Source organism: Nematolebias whitei, chromosome 3, assembly GCF_014905685.2.
Source record: "Nematolebias whitei isolate Nwh7 chromosome 3, NemWhi1, whole genome shotgun sequence".
NCBI lineage: Eukaryota > Metazoa > Chordata > Actinopteri > Cyprinodontiformes > Rivulidae > Nematolebias > Nematolebias whitei.
Window position 1 is genome coordinate 16,041,847 of NC_056500.1, and position 22,048 is coordinate 16,063,894.

The following is a 22,048-nucleotide window of genomic DNA, read 5'->3' on the forward strand; positions in this document are numbered from 1 at the left end:
AAAAATAAAGATCCATCCATCCATTCTCTTCCGCTTATCCGGGGTTGGATCGCGGGGGTAGCTGCCTAAGTAGGGAGGCCACTTGGTCCAGCTCCTCCGGGGGAATCCCGAGGCCTTTCCAGGCCAGCCGAGAAACAAAGTCCCTCCAGCGTGTCCTGGGTCTTCCTCTGGGTCTCCTCCCGGTGGGAAGTGCCCGGAACACCTCACCAGGGAGGCGTCCACGAGGCATCCTAACCAGTTGCCCGAGCCACCTCAACTGGCTCCTCTCGACATGGAGAAGCAGCGGCTCTACTCTGAGTCCCTCCCAGATGACTGAGCTTCTCACCCTATCTCTAAGGGAGAGCCCAGACACCCTGCGGAGAAAACTCATTTTGGCCTCTTGTAACCGAGATCTCGTACTTTCGGTCACAACCCAAAGCTCATGACCATAGATGAGGGTAGGAATGTAGCTTAGCTCTCTCTTCACCACGACAGACTGGTACAGCTCCCGCTTCACTGCCAACACTGCACCTATCCGCCTATCGATCTCACGCTCCATTTTTTCCTCATTCGTGAACAAGACCCCGAGATACTTAAACTCCTCCACTTGGGGCAGGACCTCCTCCCCGACCCAGAGAGGGCACTCTACCCTTTTCTGGCTCAAGACTATGGCCTCGGATTTGGAGGGACTGATCCTCCAAAATTAAAGATCCAAAAAAACTTAAATCACATTGTATTTTCAACATTGTTTATTGTAATAATTCATATAATCTAAATCTGACTACTGGTCAGATTACCACTTATTGAGATTTGATTACTGGCATATGTGACATGCTTTTTTAATTTATTACCTTAACTTTAAGGCACACCTTATTCCACTTGACTGCAGTGTTTCATCAAGCCCCCAGTGAACCCCAGGTCTGAATTAATTCAAACAACCTTATTGCAGCAATATTTCCAGTGTCACTTCATTTACCTCATCAGTTACTTTAAAACAAACAAATCTGAAACACCACCTGTAAAAAGTGGAGATACCATCCTTCTTTGTTTTTCCAAAGACTGGTAGAAAATTGTGACAATGGCACTTATGGGAGAAATTTGACGCATGAAAAGAGGAATAGTAATCATGGCAAACACATTTGACAAGGGCATCCCGAACTTGCACACTTCCATCCTCCATCCCAAAATACGCTCGTTCAGACATATTCACTAAGAGCCTCATATTTCAACAAGTCATATGTCAGAACAATCAGCTTATTCAGGTCATTTCAGTTTTTGTTCTTCAGATTATTTTTTGACTTTTGAACTAAATTCAGTTTCCTTCAGCTCGTTTCAGTGTATATCTGCTCATTTCAGCTTTAAGTTATTTTCCTGCTCCTTTTAGCTTATGTCAGCTAAATTAAACTTTTTCAACTACTTGTAGGCATCTTGCAGGTAATTTTCAGATTTTTCCATTTTTTTTGGGGGGGGGGGGGTGTTTATGCATTTTGCAATTCTTTCAAATAATTTCAACGTTTTATGCTTTTTTTCAGCATATTTCTGTTAATTTCAGCTTTGGTTTTGTTTCAGCTAATTTTATTTATTTATTTGTGCTAATTGCAGGTTTTATTTAGCTCATTTCCGTTTCTTTATATTAGATTTTTTTGTAATCTATTCAGTCTGCTTATTTCTTCTATTCTGCCCATTGCTGCTGCATTTCTGTTCTAACCATCTTTTTCTACACATTCTGCTGTTTTGCCACTGCTTTTTGTTTTCATTTTTTACATATATATATTTAATGAGTCCTCGTAACTCAGTGAACGACCTGTACAAAAAAAAATACAATTCTGCTTTCAGCGAATATCAGCTGCTCAGATTCATCTCGCACTAACAGTTATGTGATGAAACTTTTCCAGCTTCTTCTTCAGCAACTTTAATCAAAAATAATTCAGCATTAAGCATTTGCACAGCATTTTCACAGGAAATGCATCTCAAGTATTGTTTCTATTTCTTCACCACCTTCTGTCATCTATTTGGTGTTTCAGGAGGTGTTGGTTTTAAAACCATAAGAAAACTCCTTTTTTTTTTTTAAATGAACATTATTAAGTTCATATAATATAGAATCTAATTTATAATATATAAGTTAATATAAATTTACATATACCACAATTCATATACTATACAATTTAAGACAATATGTCTGAATACACAAAAAAAAATAACAAATACGCCTGATAAGCTATCAAAAACCAAACAGCTATTTTTTCTTCTTCTTTCGGCTGCTCCCTTCTTCAGGGGTCACCACAGCAAACTAAGTCGCACGAAGACATGACAATTATTTTTTACACTGGATGCCCTTCCTGACACAATCCCAAAACCACTGAGCTACCACAGCTCTATCTGTAGAGCTTCTATCTAGGACACACATGGGAGCAGATGTTGGGTGGTTAAGGGCCTTGCTCATGGGCCAAAAGTGGGACAAATGAGGGTGGAGGCAGGTTTGTGTTTCACCTTTCCTACCCACATTTTGAAGTTGTCGGTCCAAGTAGTTGAACCGGTTCCAATCTCAGGACCACCTTCTCTAACCTCTTCACCACCACTCCCCATTCCAAACCAAACAGCCATAAACATCTAAAATAAAACTGTTAGGACATTTTTGGTCAAAGCTTATGGATGTTTTTATTGCTATGGCTGAGAACGTTAACTCTGCCCATGAACCATATGTTTGAGTTGCAGAGAGCTGGATGAGCCTGCAGACATGCAGCTGGCTCTAAGGTCACCTCCGAGTCGTCTGTGAGCTCGGCTGAACTGATAAGAGTATAAAAACAAGCTTCACAGACGTCTTGTAGCAGATTCTGGTCTTCATATGTGTACTTCCTGTATATCTGAGAAACCTCTCCTGAAAATCTGACCTTGCAAGTAAATACCAGTTAAAAATCTTCTCTTGCCTTCAAGTGTGGTTCTTTTATTAAGTTAGTAAGTTAAGAGAGAATATTTTTCTTCAACAAAACTAGCTACATTTTCAAGCAGTCCCAAGGCAGAGGTGATTTAGATGTTCAGGTACATCTAAAAATATATAAAATGTTGTGAAAAAATTCAATATTTTTGTCAATCACTTCAAAATGTGAAACTCATAAATTACATTGATTCATTACATTTAGAGTGAAGCATTTAATAGTTTCCAATATAGAACTTTAACACAATACAGGATTCAAATTTTCCGAGACACTGTTTTTTTTTTTAATTATCTGTAAGCCATAATCATCTAAATTGCAATAAATAAAGGATTGCAATATTTCACTCTGTGTAATGCATCTATATAATATATGAGTTTCACTTTCAGAAGTGATTGGCAAAAAATATTGAACTTTTGTCACAATATTCTATTTTTTAGTTGTTTTTGTTTCTCTCCTGAGTTTGTCACAGTGTTCTTAAAAACAGCATCATTAGCAATTGTTTTTTTTTTTTGTTGTTTGTTCCAGAACAACCTTTGTTCTTGTTTTCCAGGTGTGTATTTTGATAACTTTGACTCAGGAATATGGATTTGGGTTGACTCCACATCTCTATCGTGTATACCTGTACATCCAATCATTACTTTATGAAAGTTTTAGTAAAATCTGTTCAGTGTTTCATAAGATGACTTAACACAGTGTTGATGGTTAAAAATCATTGTCATACTTTTAATTAAAGATGTTGCCCATCATGTAATGCTCTTTGTGTTGGGAATGAGGCTCATCTACTACCACACAATTTGACTTCAATATATTTAAAACTGGCTGAGCTAAAGACATTTTTGTGTTTGCTGTTTATTTAACTGTGGCAGTCAACTTGAATGGGATTGACTTTTATATTAAGAAGTAGTAATGAAAAAACAATTTAAAAAGTATCTTAAAATGAGAGTGCTATCAATATGAAAAGAGTAAATCTTTAATCTGAAAGTTAGCAGTCCATCAATAACTGTTCTTCTATCCTGCAGTTTCTTTTACGGGATAATTTGTTTTTCATATAATGAAATCCACAAAACGAAACTGCTCACCATCAAATTAATTATGTAAACTACAGAGGCAAATAGCAGCTCAAACACATCAGCAGATGAAACTTTATTTCTAACAGCCAATCATTTTTCCTTATCTTTTTATTGTAATTTTGTTCCCTGAATGCTTTTTTTTACTTTTTTGTCTGATCTAACATGGAAAATCAGAGGCCATACTACAAATATAATTTAATGTTTTAATTGGATTCTGAAGTTGATTAACAGTGTTCTGAAATGTATTTTGTCATGTTATTACAGACACTACATACCTCTTTTTATCACTCCCATAGAGCTCTCTTTTTAATTTTGTCTAAAGAAAGGTCAAGTTTCCACATGCAGTCATTCACCAGCATTCACCTCCGCCACTTGGCTGAGGTCTGGCAAGATTAATTCTTTGTGTCTTGCCAGCTTTCTATGAGCCAGGTTCATGTTTCCCACAATGGAGCAAAGCAAACACAAGAGAAAACTGTGTATTTTTATTTTTTTGTAAAGATATTGGTGCAACCATTTTAACAGGACGACTCTGTTTGAATTAGACGTTCTAACCCCCCGCTTGCTAAATGGATTTCTAAAGTGGCTGTAGTTGGAGGTTTTCAATTGGATGCAACCTTGAGTCCTTTTTTATGTGAGCTCTGTAGGATTTAAGTGCCGGTATAACATGAGCACGAGTGAATGCATGCTCCTCATTTTTTGAAATTGAAAAATCTCCGAAGGCTCTACCCTTTGTGCGGGCAATTAATGGAATGCTGGCAGCGAGGTTCAGGTGCTTAAAAGTTTTATTTTTTTTCTCCTCTCTCGATCTTTTTAATGACTAATAAAGGATAATCATTGTAGAAAAAAACACTGTAATGCTGTAGGCTTCCTCTTTATGCATGATGATGTATAATGCATGCTTTGAAATGAAACGGCAGCGGCCTTCGAACCCTTCTATCTCCAAACCTTAGTGTATTTGTTTTGCATGCCACAGTGAAGCTTCTGCATAGTAATCATGAGTGTTCCCTTTAACAATGCTTGCTTAATAATTTGATCTTTACATTTTTAAAGTATGTCCATCAGGCCGCTGAACAATGGATCCCCCAGTTGCTTTTTGGTGTAAGTGATTAGAGAGTGTTGTCTAATTGCCCCTCTGAAGAGTTGTCCTGTGTACTTTTTTTTTATTCTGTTATATATTTTTTTCATTTACCGTGCTCTTTATCAGTGCATGTCCACTAGTTTTACTTTTGAAATGAATAAATAATGAACTAATTTGTATTAATTAATATAGGTTGCAACCAGAATACCCTTAAAATGCCTAAAAAGTCATGTTTTACAAATGTATTGCTGGTAAGAGTAAAATATTAAAACTCCTATACACTTATTTCAGTGTACATACTATTTTGTTAAAATGATTTTTTATAAATCAGCAGTTCTATAAATAATATTTTTTTAGGATTTTAAAAACAACTAGAGAAAAGTAATTTCTTGCAAAAATACAGTGTGAATGCTTATTGCTGAAGATCTTGCTGAAGAACAGCTGAACATAAAACAAATGAAAGCTAAAATATACTGAAATGTAGCTGAAATGGAAGAATAAGCCTATGTTAGTAGAAGGAACACATATTTGCTAAATTAGTTGTAAATAAGCAGAAATGAACACAAAAAATATGAAATCTGCAACAACAAAAAAAAGTAAAAATAGTGAAAAATAACTGAAAAGTTGCTGAAAAGGCAGAAAGAAGCTTAAATTGCTAGAAGGAAGTGGAAGGAGCTGAAATTAGCTAAAAATGTGGAATTAGCTGAAAAAGCTAAATTGAGCATACAAAAGCGGACATAGCAGAAAAAGCTTAAACTAGCAAAAAACAAGCTGAAAGGCACATAACAAGCTGAAATTAAAAGAAATGTTAATTGGGCTGAAAGTAGCAAAAATGACCAAATAAAACAAATGTATCTACACTAAAATTAGCTTAAAAAGGTAGCTGAAAAGGTAAAAGAAGCCACATTTAGTATAAGAGAGTAGAAAAAAACATATTTGCCCAATTAGACTGAAAGAAGCGGAAATGAGAACAAAAAAGTGAAAAATATCTGGAAAAAGCTGAAATTAGCAACAAATTGCTGAAAAGTAGCTAAATAGCAGAAAGCAGCTTAAGTTACCAGAATGAAGTGGAGAGAGCACATTTTTGCTGAATTAGGCTGAAAAAAGTTGAAATGAGAACAAAAAATGTGGAATTAGCTAAAAAAAAAGAAGCTAAAATTATCATAAAAACAACGAAATTAGTAGAAAAGGCTGAAACTTGCAGAAATGAGCTGAAAGGAGCACAGCAAGCTGAAATTAGCAGAAAGAAGTTAGAAGAAGCACACAAATGTTGTAGTTAGTAGAAAGAATCTGAAAGGAGCACAAAACAGCTGAATTTAGCAGAAAATAGCTGAAAAACTTTTAAATTTGCACACGGAAGCTGAAATAAGTTGAACCAGAACAAAATGTGAAAGGAGCAGTAAAAGGTTTTAAACATATCTAAAGATTTGAAGGATGTAAAATGAGCTCAATTCATTTGCTACAAGGAAAAAAAATGGCAGAAAAGGCTAAATATTTCAAAAAGCTAAAGTTGCACCAATACCAAAAGTCATAGCACCTTCTCCTGAACGAGCTGAAAGTTTTGATTTGTCTCAATAGCTAAAAATTGTGGAACGAGAACGATGCCAAAGAAGAAAAATGGATCACAATAGTGTGACTGCTTCATAAACATTCACACACTATTATAATTTCACCAGTTTATTTACTTTCTCTTTATTCTAGTTAGTAAAACCAGCAGATACCTCCACTTGTGATATTTTTAAGTGTATGATGAAGTTTATTGTCATAACCCAGAAAACAAATTCCCTTAAAGGTGAGAATACACAGTAAATACTGTGCTGTGATCTGTTATAAAGCCCTGATTGGTGTACTGTGGTAGCCTTTATGTCAACACAAGTTTAGCCACCATGTGAGCTGTTGAGCCCCGGGGCCTGCCTCAAACCGGACTTCATAGCAAATATATTTGTTTCAGCATTCGTCTTCACATTTTCCCACTATCTTGGAACACTTCCCAAAGCTTTACTATTTTTTTCCCTCCCTGCAGTCTCTTTCCCTTTGACTCTGCTTGACAATGCAGGGAAACACACAAGCACATCTCTGTAAACACGAGTGATGTGGTTCCAGAGTTTAAAAGCTTCACATAACACTGGCAGACGCAACTTGGGGCTGTTTGTGTGATGGAAAGGAAAACTTGTTTAGAAACTGACAGGACTATGTGTGAGAGCAAAGAGCCATCTCTGTGTGTTTGTGTTGCTTTTGGCAAGTTATGTTTGTGTGTGTGTGTCTGTGTTTTCCTCTGTGCGGTTATCTTTTGAGTTAGTTGGTTTGGAGCTGATGTCCACCTTCGGGGATGCACAGAGCATGCATTTCTGAGTATTTTCACCTGAGGCTGCACTTGTTAGAGTCTGTGTATAAATGTATATACATTATTTATACAAATTCAGAGCGAGTGAAAGCAGGTTTAACACATTTACAGGCAGGAGGCCAGGCACTGCAAGCCAAGCTCCAAGTGAGAATTGCAACGCTGTGCGCCGGGAATCGAGCTGGCCGCTTGTTTTTCTGTGACTGGCATCTTTAATGCTGCACGTCAACACCTCTAACATCTATACCACCTCAGCAACCAGAGTTTCACATCACTTAGCTATATTTATCTACCTATCTATAAGGTTAAATTAGAGGGGTTTTTTTTAGCTGTAATTCCATTTAACAAGTAAACTTAGAATTATTGTTTATTTTTAATTCCTGGGAATATAAAAATGTCATTACTACAATGTTTCACTTAATTTAGAAGATAAACATGTTTTATGTTGATAAATGTACTTGATAAACAGACGGGGTGATGAAAATTGATATTCACAAGAGCACAAGGAACAATGCAGCCATGATATTTTATAATCTGATCTTTTTAGTCAATGTCATAACAGACACATAACCAGGTTATAATGAAAATGATCAATCAGCTATTTTTGCCAAATGATACTTGTAAAACAAACAAAAAAAAAATCTAACTTTTTAATTTTTTAGCTTCTTGCCAAATTATGTCGTAATGGTAAATGCATTTGTATTTGTAAATTACTTGAAAATATCTGGGCTTTTGTGAGAGTAGAGTTGAAAAATTTAATAGAAGTTTTAATAAATGCAAAATATTAAAGTCATCCTCATTTTATATCTGTGTTTCATAATATTTATGAGTGTGAGTAAATGTTTATCTAAGGTTACAGCTCTGTAAAGCTGTGCATCCTCTTCCTGCACGCAGAGGCCTCCTCCTGTAGAAGTGGACGCCTTGTCTCCTGGTTGTGTTCTTCACGTTCCCATGGAGCTGGAGTTTGCAGCCTCCTGTTTTCCTCGCAGGCCTTCGTCTCCAAAAAGCCACGGACTCGTCGACATAGACTGACATGGCAGACTGCATGTTCACCGTCACGTCATTGTGAGAATAATTTTTAGTTAGAATTTGTACGTTTTATTTTTTTCCATCATGGCTTCTTTTTTTCTTCACTTTTAAAATTCTCTTTTGTCAGTGATAATCATTATGATGAAATTTGTGCTCATTTGTGTTTCTAAGAGTTTTTTTTTTTTTTACAAGTACTTTCAGTGAAGGACTCGCCATGTAAGCAATGTATTATTCAACTTTTAAGTGTCTTTTTTTTTTGTTCTACAAGGACATTGTGTTTTGGTAATGTAGTAAGTTTTTTCTTGGTCTTTTTTTTTTTATCTTGCTGTACAGAAAGTGTTGTCTTGTCCAGTTAGTGTGAAGTACTCATTGTGTAACTGTGATTTATCTGCTGTGGACACTTAACTCGTGATCATTTGTAATCATTGAAAACATTTTTTTTAGATGTTGTCATGTTGATAATTAAATGTGACTATTTTTATCTACTGCAGTACTATTTGATATAATAACATAATGTCTCAATCTTCCATATTATTTTGCTGCAATTTACACATCATGTAGTATATTCCCTGTATTAAATGAGTAAAATGTAGATAGATAGCATTAGTGTTCAGAGGGACTGGGAATGTGGTGGTATAATAATTTATTGAAATGTGAAAAAAATAAAATAAAATTCTTTATGAAACTGTCCAGGAGCAGGTTCTGATCAGAACATTGTTAGCAGTATGGGTTAAAATCATGGACAAGTTAAATAGGAAGTGGTATTTTGAATTTTAACTCAATATTTCTGCCAAAAAATATTCATAAGTTTTTGTACAGATTGAAATGAATTGTTCTTTAAAAATGTAGTAATAATACTACAGTATAGTGAAGACTCATTGCAACCACTTGGGGCTTGGACATTGTTTTCCATCCCTCTACAGTTTTGAGTTGACGCAGGCCTAAAAAGTTTGTAAACACTGATTTAGATTGTTTTAGAGCAAACAGTTGGATTTATCTCCATGCAGTTTAGACAACAAAGTGATTAAACATTCTTCCAGCATTTAATAGAGATGATGACCAACTCTTAGGGCTGCAGCAGTTTTATAACAACCATGCAGTGACTGGAATGTCTGCATGTAGGATCGAGTTTACCTGTGAGGGAACCAGGGCAGGATTTAAGCGGATGATGGATGAGATTGTTTGATCAGGTGACACAATAAAGGAGGGCAAGATATGCTGCAGACATCTTCTTGACACTGGATTGGAGTGACTTTTCTGTACAATAAACATGCCACTAAGATAATTTTGACAATTGTGTGGCTTATTAACCAAGATGATGACAAAATGAATAAATGAACACCACATGCTGCACGAGGCAGGATAAGGAACATGGCAGCAATTGTATTCTACACAAGAAAAAAATTATTGCAGGCTGTCATTCATGAGGAAAATATATTGTTTTTGGCTAAATTTGAGCACAAGATTTAAAATTACAGCTCACAAGGGAAATATGCACTCTTTGGTAGAAGAGGAAACCACAAAGAACAAATATTCTAATTGAAATCCTATAAGAAAAACTGATATGGCGCAAATGTTTTTCCTTAAATACATTGTGCATTTGAATATATAGACCTGCATGAACAGGACTGGAAAAACAAAAAAAAATTGTCATATTTTTACTCCAGACCTGCACCTCAAAACCACTGATGGAAACAAAACAGAGAGCATGCTCCAGTAAACAAATTTATTCTGCCGTGGAAACCTCACGTCATGTAACACAAATATGGAGACCCAGTGATGCAATAAATTATCTTCATTAATATTAGGCGTAACCAGTGACATACTGTACATTGATAAAGGTTAAAGAATTGTAAAAAAAAAAAAAAAAAAAAAGCAAAATCGATTTACAAATGAAATGTTAAGTGAAACAAAATTCTTTGACAGCAATGCTCAAAAACAAATGTTGAAATGCCAGCAGACACAGAAATTAATATTGTCTCTTTTCCCTTTGATTTTAGAGTCTCACGACATAATTTAAGTACTGTTCAAAACAAATAAAAAAAGAAAATTGAACACTGTACACACACCAAACAAAACAAATAAGAGGAATCCTTTTCTTCATTTAGCTGATCTCATTTTTTTTTTTTTTTTTAGGAAATCATTGCAAATTACGCTTCGTCACAGTTCTTTCCCATATGACCACATGAATGTAAACACCTGTTGAATTACTCATTCTTTTATTTTTACAACATTAATACTTCATATATATTTATATATTTGTACATAGTCTTATTCACATCTGCACGTTAGCTAGCATGGTGATGAAATAAGGCAAGACTCACATAACCTTGACATCACAATTCACCCCCCTCCCCCCAGTTTTTAACACTGATTAGGAAGTTGTTATCCCCTTCCTCTCTTTGACAGAAGGATTTGGTCTTTTTCAGAGAACATGAAGGTAGATCTGTCTCCAGAATCATGCTTTTTGTTCCAGATTTAAAGAAAAAAGGGTGCATTTTGTCCCTCAAGAAAAAAATGGTCTAGAAATACAGTTAGTTTGCAAACTTTAATATAGGCTGTTTTAACACTGGTCTGTAGATAAAGAGGATTCTGGGGATGTGGAATGAGATGGGGGGAACAACAAGGTGATCATGAAAAGCTAATAATTTCCAATGCAAAATAAAAATGTGTCTTTTTTCTTATAAGCCTATAGCATTTTGTTCAATAATGACTATTCCTACTGTAGACCTTTTTAACCCACCAGTCCCTTCTTTTTAAGTCAAACAACTGATGTAGATGACATGTGGGAGTTCAGAGAACAGATATAGGTAAGAGTCTCTTGCCTGGCTGGCTGCTTGTCCATTTCACTTTACAGTACCGACCCCAACTGGGACACAGTTTCAGTGAGAGAACACACCGGAGAACCGTCAACCTGTAGTTACAAAGCTGTTTGAAAGATGGGCAGTGTTACTGAACCTCATTTCCTAACAAACTACTTTCAAAACCAGTGCTTAAACACACAGAGGGGCTGTTAGTTCCTTCAGTTGAGCCTGGCAGCCTGATAGTCCTGGTTAAGCAGATATTGCCATGAAAATGTGGAGTTACTTTCAAGTGTTTATTTTGTCCTTTCAGCATTGTCCCTTTTCTGCTGTTGTGGTCTTATTTTATATATTACAATAAAGGGATCTGTTTGATGTCTATGCACGCTGTGAGTCTTGAAGTTCAAGATGAGCTCGGTATAAATAAGAGTTTCGGATCTCCACCTTCCTCATCATCGTTCAACCGAGTTTGAGCTGGAGGTTTGGTTCGGTTTCAACATAATGTTGTGGCTTTTGTGCCACATGAAAGATGTTCTTGCAGCTGCATTACGGGGTTGGGACAGTCACCCCGTTAAGCTCTTTTTGCATGCAGCATTTCAATGAGCAGGTTGTTGCAGGGCACGTCGCCATTCAGGTGCTTGTAGTAAAGGTACTCTTCGGCCTGCAGGCTGATGGCTCGGATCTCGGGCAGCCGGAGGAGCAGCTGGCCAAACTTGTCAGTTTGCTGGGGATAGTTACACATGACGTAGTCTAGCAGCGCTGCATTGACCTGCTCCTGAACGCTCTCCACCAGGTGGAAGTTCTCCAAGTTCTTCACATCTGCAGGAAGGAGCAAGAGAACGTTTAGTAGAGACAATCTAAGCAAGAGAAAACAGAGGAAGTGCAGGATCAAAGTTTATGCACAAAAAAAAAACTTATGGTTTTGTCTCAGTTTTTACTTTTTATTTTTCTTGATTTAAAAGCAGTTTAAAGATGCTACTGTGATTTTCATCAGGACACAAAAATATGTCTTAATACCTCAACGACTGTATGGTTTCTTTTTAGAAACAAAGGTTTGAGTAATTGGTGTCCTCAATTATCACTTTCGTTGTCTGTGGTTTATTTTTACTTGGTTCATGTATGATGAAATATCCCCCCACCCCAATCTTTCTACTGAACTGTCTCCTGGGACAACCATATAGAGAAAATCAGGTAAAAGCAAGAAGGTTGCTCTCTTGAGAGATCAATTTCCCCAGGAGTCAATGAATTATGTAGGGCAGCTATAGTCACGTTAGAGCTACAATTACTACTTTACCTAACAACTTCACTCTACTTTTTTAATTTCAGCAAAACAGTGTTCAATGTTTTATAATTTTTTGGGGGGTGGAGGATAAACAGTCTAGAATAAAATTCACTTAGTTAAAAAGTCTTTTTTTAACTATTAATTATTTGTGTAAAATACATTGCCCACCTTTCTGCACAGCTATAAGCACTTTTCCTTGACAATAATAAGCTCACTGGGGCTTTGAAGAGATTATTGCAAGACAAGACAAAAATTTGCTAAATGGATAATGGTAAACCAGAGTACACTGCGCACTCGTCATGATTATGAAGCAGGGGAGTGCAGAATATCTAATCTGTTCAAAGCTCTCTCTCTCTCTCTTTCTCCTTGTCTCTGTGTGTGATCTTTTATTAATCTGTTTGACCCCAGGTCGAGGGCGCTCACAGTGGGTGACTCTGGGGTGACCCGGCACCTGTGTATACCTGGCACTTCTGCACAAAAACACACCGTCTGAAATATTTAATCCTTTGGACTTCATTTCTCTATAGACATTAATCTGGAAATACTATGTTGTTCTGTTCCACACAGTACCTAGTCTTACACGCAGCCGCCACATCCGCCCACCGAGAGCATTAAGAAGAAGGAGGGGGAGATAAATCAGCAGCTAATGAGGTCTAGAGAATGAGAAGTAGGTCCTTCAAGGCACTTCCATCTACGATTCAGTCTACCATGCTATTACAATCTGCATGTGTGTGCGTCTGTGCTGGTGTGCACTGTGTGTGTGCTAGTGCTGACCTCTGAGTGACATGGCGGGGGGCTAAATAAGGCCAAGAGGAGGGCAGGAGCAGGGGGAGGGGTGTGGCCCGTGACAAAGGAGCCTCCAAACAAACATGACATGTGCTTTTTCCTGCTGCCACTCAGCTGTCTGACCTCCTGTCAGGCAGTGCTCACACCACCAACACCTCTGAGCAGCGGTAACATAGTCTTACATAAACCCAGTCTGCAGAGTGCGCTTTCAGCATTTACACACATCCTACACAGGTCAACAAGGTGGGTTTGGGGGGCGGGGGGACCGTGCATGTTAGACTGACATGAGAAAAGTTTCTTTGTTGCAACATCATAAAGTTGAGCATAAATATTGGGAAAACATATAGCAAATTGTCTTGGTTTGATTTTATTTTCTGTGAAGGAAACAAGCTAACTTAAGGTAAAAACAATTGAATTAAAGGTCGGCGCTGAATGCTCACACGTATTTGTCTTTAAATGATCTGAGAATGGAACAGAATGATCAGAAAAGGTAAACACAACACTTCTTTGTTGGTTTTAAAACAGAAAATTCATCATTTCAAAGTCGTGGTGGCTTGTAATTAGTCTCATATTTACTATTAGCTTTCAGACCAGAAAGAGCCCAACAGTATCTATCCATGTTGAATAATTTGGCGTAGGTAGCTTATTTACGAGATAAAGTGCTGCCAACATTACTTTCAAAATAAAAATAAAATAAATGTGTATCTATATTGTAGAAAATATGCCTTGCAAACATTTAATCATTTTCTGCAGAAAGTTTTTATTTTTATTTAAATAAATAAAATAAGGGATTGCAAAGAGCAAAAATGTGAAATGACAGCAGCCTACCATACAAACACAAGTAGACAAACATATGGAAATGATTTGGAAAGACTTCACTACGTCTACATTTAGCAAAATAATCTGTTTCAACTTATCAGTTCTGTTAACTAATTATAGGGTGAAAAAAGTAAATATGATTAAAAAAGAAACAACAGAAGAAAACAACAGTTGATCAATGATTCCCAGACAGCATCAGGATGGAGTATTAAATGTGTTAAGCACTCTCCTCTCTGCCTTCAGTGCCTCCGCCCCCCTCCTCCTCTCCATCTCATCCTTCAGCCACTGTGGGACTAATTATCAACTTTTTTTTCCCACATAAAACAGCCACAGTTTGTTGGAGTGAAGTGTCCGAATACGCAAATGGAAACCCCGAGGTCCCATATTGTTTCATTTGATGGCCGATCATGCCCCCCCCCCCCCCCCACACACACACACACACACACACTCTCTCTCTTTTACAGAACCACTGACATATCTCCGCTGTGCTTTTTAATTAGACTGGATCTGCTCTGGTCTGTGCGTGCACATCTCTACATGTGCTTTCATGCACTTTGACGACCCTCACAATCAACCTGCTCCAGGGACACACACACACACACACACACACACAGACACCTTGCATATTCACTCAGGCAAATGCATGTGCTATTATTCCATTGTGATGTGAGTGATGCCTTGCAGAGGGGACGATGTGGTGCAAAATCACTCATATACTGATGTCAAAGTTCACGGGACTTTGAAAAGCCACTACAGCTGTAAAAAGTCCAAGAAGTAAAATCATGGCATTTTATGGAGACAACGTGCAAAACACAACCATCTGAAACCTAAAATTATAATTCATATTAATACATTAAATAAAAAGAGACAATTTGGACAAAAATGTTTATTTTTATTTTTAAACATAATAAATCAAACAAACTTTTACCTGAACAAAAGGCTGTCATGTTCTTATTTTTTCTGCCACGCGCTTTCCTTATTACTCTATAACCCGTCTCGTTCTCAAGGCACTCTTGTTTGGTCAACAACCAGTATATGCCAAAATAACCTCACAGTTTCTCAGATTACACTTTTATTGCCTCAATCAATAACCCTCACAGCTACATGCTACCACTTCACACCCTGACTTTCACATTTCATAGCATGCATTTTCTTCTGGCTCCAGAAATAACACATAAAGCTTCCGAGTCATAAACTCTTATTGAGTGAGATGCTGCCTGTAAACTTGGCCAATTAAATGTGAGTGGAAGACAAATTGGTTACTTCCTGATAGGGCGGGAACTAACAGCCTGGCTCATCCAATAGAAGCACTCCAGTGGCATTTATGTGAGACTATCACGTCTGAGGCACCTTTTACTAGAGCAGCGGCTCTTCAAGGAATGAGGAGTTGAACTTGAGTCCCAGCTAAGTCCTTTTTATTGCACCCTACTGGATTGTTATGAATTCATCCCTGCCCACAGCTACTTTAGTCATCATTATTCTCAACATGGCTCCAATTGGAGGTGCAGACTTTGACAAAAGAGACTTAATGACCTTTGACTCTGAAAGAATTAAGACTTCATCGAGGATCTATAATAGGTGAAATGCATTGCTACGTATAAAAGGTAGAGGGAAGGAAAAGAAAAGGGCAACAGGTGCAGCAAACGCAAACAAGAGCCACAGGTTAAGGGTCAATGGCCGCATGGTTAACAATACAACTTGAACAGGCTTTTATCAGTTTTGTTTCACTGCCTCAAACACATGGGCTTGGTTTTGTATTGGAGAAAATATGTTTTTTTGCCCTCAGTGCCCTTACACAATCATAAAGTCATATAGCACTCAAACACATTTATTGTGGGTGTTTCTTCTTTCTTTCTTTTTGTTGTTGTTTGCTTCTATAAAGATCTGCTTCCCAGTTAATGTATTACAGTCCCCATCTACTTGTTCTCACTAGAATACTTTTTTTTTTCTCCCTAGAGATCTCAGCTTCCACGTTTTTTCTTAAGTCCCATTTGGGAATTTCCTATTAAATAATATAATAAAAAGGATCAAATGATGGTAAAGAAGTTTTATCCGTCTTCAAGTTTATTGGGGAAAAACTCAGCATAGATCCACTGGATCCACTAAAGACAACAATAAAAAGACAACATAACGTATGTTTCTTGTTGAAATGTCCCATATTACCTGGTGTAACATAAAAAATACAAACAACAGCAAAACTGTAAACTAGAAAGGACCAACATTACATTTTGACATGTTTGTTTAAAGGTTTTTTTTTTTTGTACTTTCATAGGTCAAATTGAAGTCTTACGTACATTTGTCTACATTATCAAAAAGTAATAACCCTGGCCTCATGTTACCATCTAACATGATGAGACCTCTGAAAAGTAAAATGTATAACCCTTTATCATGTGTATTTTGCTATAGGCATATACTTTTTATTTGTAACTTTCCAACAGTGTTGAAACTGAAGTAAAAGAGTAAAAGGACAGTGAAAAATGTTTGGTAGAATGTGTGTCAAACTGTTCTACAGGTTCAAAAATAAAATCATTCCTCTGCCTGAATCATACATAGATCAATGCCTTAGGCTATTGATAAGTTGGCGTTAGGTCAAGGCTAAAAAACAAACACCTAGTTTTCTGGTCTGAAAACCTGATTCTTGATCAATCTCAGGACGTATTCTTGACTTTTAAACTTGTTAAACCCCGACTTAAGGTCTTGTTAAGGACCGATCGGTGCCCTTTGTCTCAGCTGTTGTTACACCAGCACACACTTACATACTATAATTTACATGCCCTCAAGCTAACATAGTCCAGAGGCCAAACATTCTCACTGCTAGCAATGCAAAAGAAACAGAGGTGTCCCATTTCCTGGAAACATGCCGTTCATGGGGAATGGTTGTTGTCAGAATGTCAGAATAAAGCATTAGGGATCAATTTGCCCATCAACCCTTTCTTTAGCCTCTCGGGAGGCCAAAAGCCATGCAGCTATGAAACAGAATTATGCAGGTTTGGTCCAGTTGGGTATATATTAAGTCAGATTTAAACCTTCCCCGACAACATAGCTACTGTTGTTAAGCTAAACAGGTAGCGGCTGGTTGAGATCTATTGCCCAAGGATGGGTCGGCAGGCTCAGCGGACTAGTGGTGGTGGTAGTGTGTGTGTGTGTGTGTGTGTGTGTGGGTGGGGGGGGGGGGGGTTGTTGAGAGACACTGAGAACGAGACAAATGTGCCTCAGGTCTGATAAAATAAACAAAAGGAAAAAATGCTTGGAGCAGAAATGATCCAAGCCCTTCTCATTGCCTATGCTGACTGGGAGGTGGTGGGAATTTATTTGGCTGTGAAGAGGAGAGCAAATTTACACCCATAATTAGTTGGTCCTTCTGATTGTTCTTGTTTTAGACACCCCAAACAGATGAACTGATAAAACCAAATAATCCAGTTACAATAAATCAGAGACTTAAACTTTCTGTTGGAATAAATAATGAACATACGGTAATGCCTATTTATTTTGAACATGCTACTGACATGCTATAAGAGTGATAAAAAAAAAGCTCATTGTCTCAGCATTATGAAAATCCATTTGCCAGAGGGTTACTGAGAGACTTGAATCAGCAATGAAGCCAGTGCTTAGCCCTCTGTGGTCCCACTAGTTTTCCCCACTGCTGTTCCCAACCCCCAGCTCCCCCACTGCTTTAGCCCCCCTGGAGGTGGAAACAAAATCCTTTCAGTAAGCTGTCCTCGGTCTGAACGTTGCACCGGCAGGTCTCTGCTCTCCCGCCTTACTAGTTGTGTCTGGAGTGAACTCCCTCCACCCAAACTGCTCCCAGTCAACTAACACTTGACTGACAGATTCACATCTAATGGACATGAATCAAGATGAAATATCGCTGTCTTTAGTAAAACCTATAGAAAAAATCAATAAAGACCAGAAACATACAATTAAAATGAATAAAGAATTAATTAGAAATGGGAGGCAACTCTTCTGGTTCTCCTTGACTTGAACATGTAACTCGTTTGCACCTGTCAGAAACGTTTCAAGCAGGCAGCTTATAATGTGTGCGAGTTGTGGCTGTCTCTGTCCGTCTGTTTGAGTTTGTGCATGGAAACCTCGTTTACATTCTGCGCACTTTTGCACCCGTTGGCTAATTACACACAGGGTTTGTTTGACGGTGCGATGAGGGTGGTGGGGTGTAGGGGCATGTCAACTTTTCTTGTTTATGATAAAGTGACAGAAAATCATTGGGGGGGTCAAGTACCCCCCTCTAACCCTCTACAACCCCAAAAGCTCATGCAACAGCACAGAAGATGTCCAATGCGGGCAGCCTCCCCTTTAAAGAAACCATTAAAGGGTCTGTGTCCCAGTCAATACATTTTTCTTATTCTTTCTCTGACAAATTTGAATTAATAATTCAGCGCCAAGTGCCTGGGGATGTATATTTTCAGCATGAAGGACAGTTAATCCATAGCATCAGTTTCTCCCCCCGTCTTTCACTTACTTTACATCTATCTACTTTTTTCTCTACCTTTTTTTTTTTTACCTTGTTCTCAATTGATGATAGAAGCCAGCAGGTAGAGTGCTGACTAAAGGAAGACTGCACCACATATTAACCCCCAAGACACACACACAATCAAATGAACACATTCATGAGTAGCATCATTATTATTATGTTTTTGTGCTTTGAACTTAAAAAAGCTGTTTTTAACTGGAAAAATCTTAACTGAGTCTGATTCAAAAAGGCAAAACTAAACAATTTTCTTTTCAGGAGTTGTAATTTGTGATGATTAAAAAAAACTACTATGCAAAAAATTAGGAATTGTTTCTGGAGGGCAGACAGAAAAATTGCACAACACTGCACAATGTATTTATGCTAATTAGCACATGACGTCATCCACCAACATTTAACAAGTATTTTTAGAAAACTACATTTTGAAAGTTAAAATGTGAAGTAGCTCAGCTGGTTTGGGTGAATTTGGTTCAGAATGTTTTGTTTTTATTGATAAGTTTTGGTTACATTGACATACGTTTGGTTACATTGATCACATTTGGCAAGTATCTAAAAAATGGAGGATTTTATGCCAAGCTATTTCAGACAATAAAGACTCAGTTTTAAAGTTAGCTGACTTTGTTGCTGATGCGTTTTACAAAAACCTCTCAGGACTGAACAGATCCATAAGTCTGCAGTAGATCTGGGTGTCAGTGCCAGGTGGCACCAGAGCACAACATAATGCTTTAAAGTCATTTAATGAAGCAATGGTTGGCATGACAAATGTTTGAGGATTATCTTGTCTTTTTTTATCTCACAACATTATTACATGATGATATCTCCATTTGAACTGGCCCTTTATGTCCGTGAAGTTAACTTTAGATAATTAATCACCTAATTGTCTTTAACAGAGATTGCATGTTCATTTTAATAAAAGTACCGGACAAGTTGTGTTACTTAAAATATCCTGCAGGAGGGACAAGAAAGGAGCTGTGGTGGCTGAGGAGTGAGGTCGGGTCACAGGTGGACGCGGAGCTTAAAAGTGGAGAACAAGAGACGGCAACTGTTGGATCATCTGTGCTTCAAAACGTTTAATCACTGTCTCTGGTTACACACACACACACAGCATGCACACACTCCAGAGTTTAAAGCTCTGCTGTTTCCCCCTCTGCCAGAAGTATCTTGTAACCACATTGTCTGAAGGCAGCACACCCACACATTTACACACACAGAAGCTCAAAGAGCAAAGGTTGTTTAATGTTATAGCAGCCACCTGACCACTGCAGTTTGGGCACATGCCTCTGCTCTATACATACTCACACAGGGACACAATGACTGACAATTCACATGCCACACACTGCTGGCATGCCAGAGAGATCCATTTGTAATATCAGAGTGGTAGCTGACTGTGGGGATTATTTTTACTCCTGCAGTCCACTCAGCATCTTTTTCATCAGCGAGGCACATGCACATTTAAATCAACATTATTTTAATCTACATTTTTAATCTCAATCAGCATCCTCAAAAGGCAATAATTTATTTTTTTATTTTTTTTCCCCCCTCAGTTATTACTACTGGGCGGCTGTGGCTGAGTGGTTAGAGCAGTCGTCCTCCAATTAAAAAGCTGGGGGTTCAAATCCAGCAGTCACATGCTGAAGTGTCCCTGGGCAAGACACTGTATGCCTCTTTGCCTCGTGTGTGTCTCATCGGTGTATGAATGTGATAAAGCTCTGATTAATCTCTTTGTTCAATTAGCTTTGTAGAGATCTAGTGGAGTGCTGCATGAATGGATAAATGAGGGCACAGATTGTGTTGTAAAGTGTCTTGATAAGATAGAAATATGCTATAAGTACAGTCCATTTTAAACATTTTTACTGCTAATGTGTGTATTTTATGTTTTGCGTGTAGTAATGATTGTTTAATGAGTAACACTAATCATCATGAGCCATGGCAGCACTGAGCAAATATTTCACCATAAAGACAAAATGTCAACTTCAGCATTATTAGTGGTGCTTCTATATGAAAACACAGATGGAAGGAATGGAGGGCATTTTACATGTTGGCAATTCAAAAATACTTTATGATTGTGATTGTATGTGATTGTGATAATATGATTGTGATTGTGACAATGATTCACAAAGCTGGACTGCAACACTGGGAGTCCATTTTATCATAATATTTTACTAGCAAACACTTGCAGTTCTAGTTCAAAATCACATATATTTATTAGATGGATGTACAGTATTGTTTACTTTACTGACACCATATTGTGTAGTTTGTGCTTAAAAGATTAGGAAAGTGGAGAAGTGAAGGACAAAAAAAGAATTACATAAATTTAAAAAGCTGTCACAAACAGTTTTTGAAAGTCTCATCTTTAAAGAAGAAGAAGAAAAAAGATTTGACAGAAGATCTGAGAGATGCATTATCCTTCAGTTTGCCATCCTTTCTATGTCAAGTTTTCAGCTGGTACCTCTTTTGGGACCAACTTGTTGGTAATAAAATCTTTTTGATGTCTTTGAGTTTAGGTGATGCCTAATACATGACTGATGCAGAGGTCAGTGTAAAGTGATTCCATGTCATTTTGAAAGGCCTTCAGAAAGCCTAAATAAATGCTTAAGACCACTGTGATGATAACAAGAAAATGTGGCTCTTTGGATTCATAATATGAAGAGTCAAGAAGTTTGTTCCGTGTTATGATGAGAATTACAAGACCTCTGAGCAGCCTGGGTTTAGAGCATGTTTAGAAAAATGATAAAAATAAATAATCACAAATTATTATTTTTTCTCCAGAACTCTCGTTGTCTGTTTTTGTTGACTAATGTGAGTGGGTTCTCCGCAGGGCCCTGGAACGCCCAGGCCTGTCCTCCCCACCCCAAACAGATATCCCTCCATCTTTAATTGGAGAGGAGTTGCAGCCCTGCGTGCTCCAGCCTGGGACTTGAGCTGTGGCCACTGAGAATGCATTATCATTAGCATTGCATTGCACCAACCTGTACATAATGATAACCTGAAGCTCTGCCCACCGGGAGCACCCCCTGTTCACACAGGCACACACAAATGCACATCAGCGCACACTCCCTTTTCTCCACCCTCTCCTATACGCACAGTCACGTAAACAAGTAGGCACAGGTCAGCCCCAAAGGTGGGCAGCCCAGCGATCAGAGCAGGGGCGGAGGTGGTGGAGAAATCAGTTGCCGCCGTTCGGCTGAAAAGTGTGTGTAATGAACTTGACTTCCATTGATTGGGACTGAGAGTACAGAACCAGGGGCTGTTTGTCCCAGAAGAGCTGCTGCACGGTAGCCCCTCATAAATGTTTTAGAGGCCTGAGCTGCTCCAGATCTACCCTACCTGGGTTTAAATTCTCAGTTACAACACTAACATCCAGGTTTGGGATGGGTGAGTGATTGGCTGTTGTTGTTGGTGTTGTTATATATACAGTATATATATATAGACGCAATCTGG

At 37.9% G+C, this 22,048-nt stretch overlaps 1 protein-coding gene across 2 annotated transcripts in view; it reads right to left on the reverse strand.

The window, feature by feature from the left end:
* Window positions 1–11,749: 11,749 nt before the first annotated feature.
* The window catches only part of nr5a2 (nuclear receptor subfamily 5, group A, member 2), a 69,120-nt gene continuing 58,821 nt past the window's right edge, over window positions 11,750–22,048 (reverse strand). For both annotated transcript variants that reach the window (XM_037698039.1, XM_037698038.1), the window contains one exon: window positions 11,750–12,053. In XM_037698039.1, coding sequence (XP_037553967.1) covers window positions 11,806–12,053 — 248 coding nt within the window. In that variant the 3' untranslated portion in view covers window positions 11,750–11,805. The remainder of the gene's footprint in view (window positions 12,054–22,048) is intronic.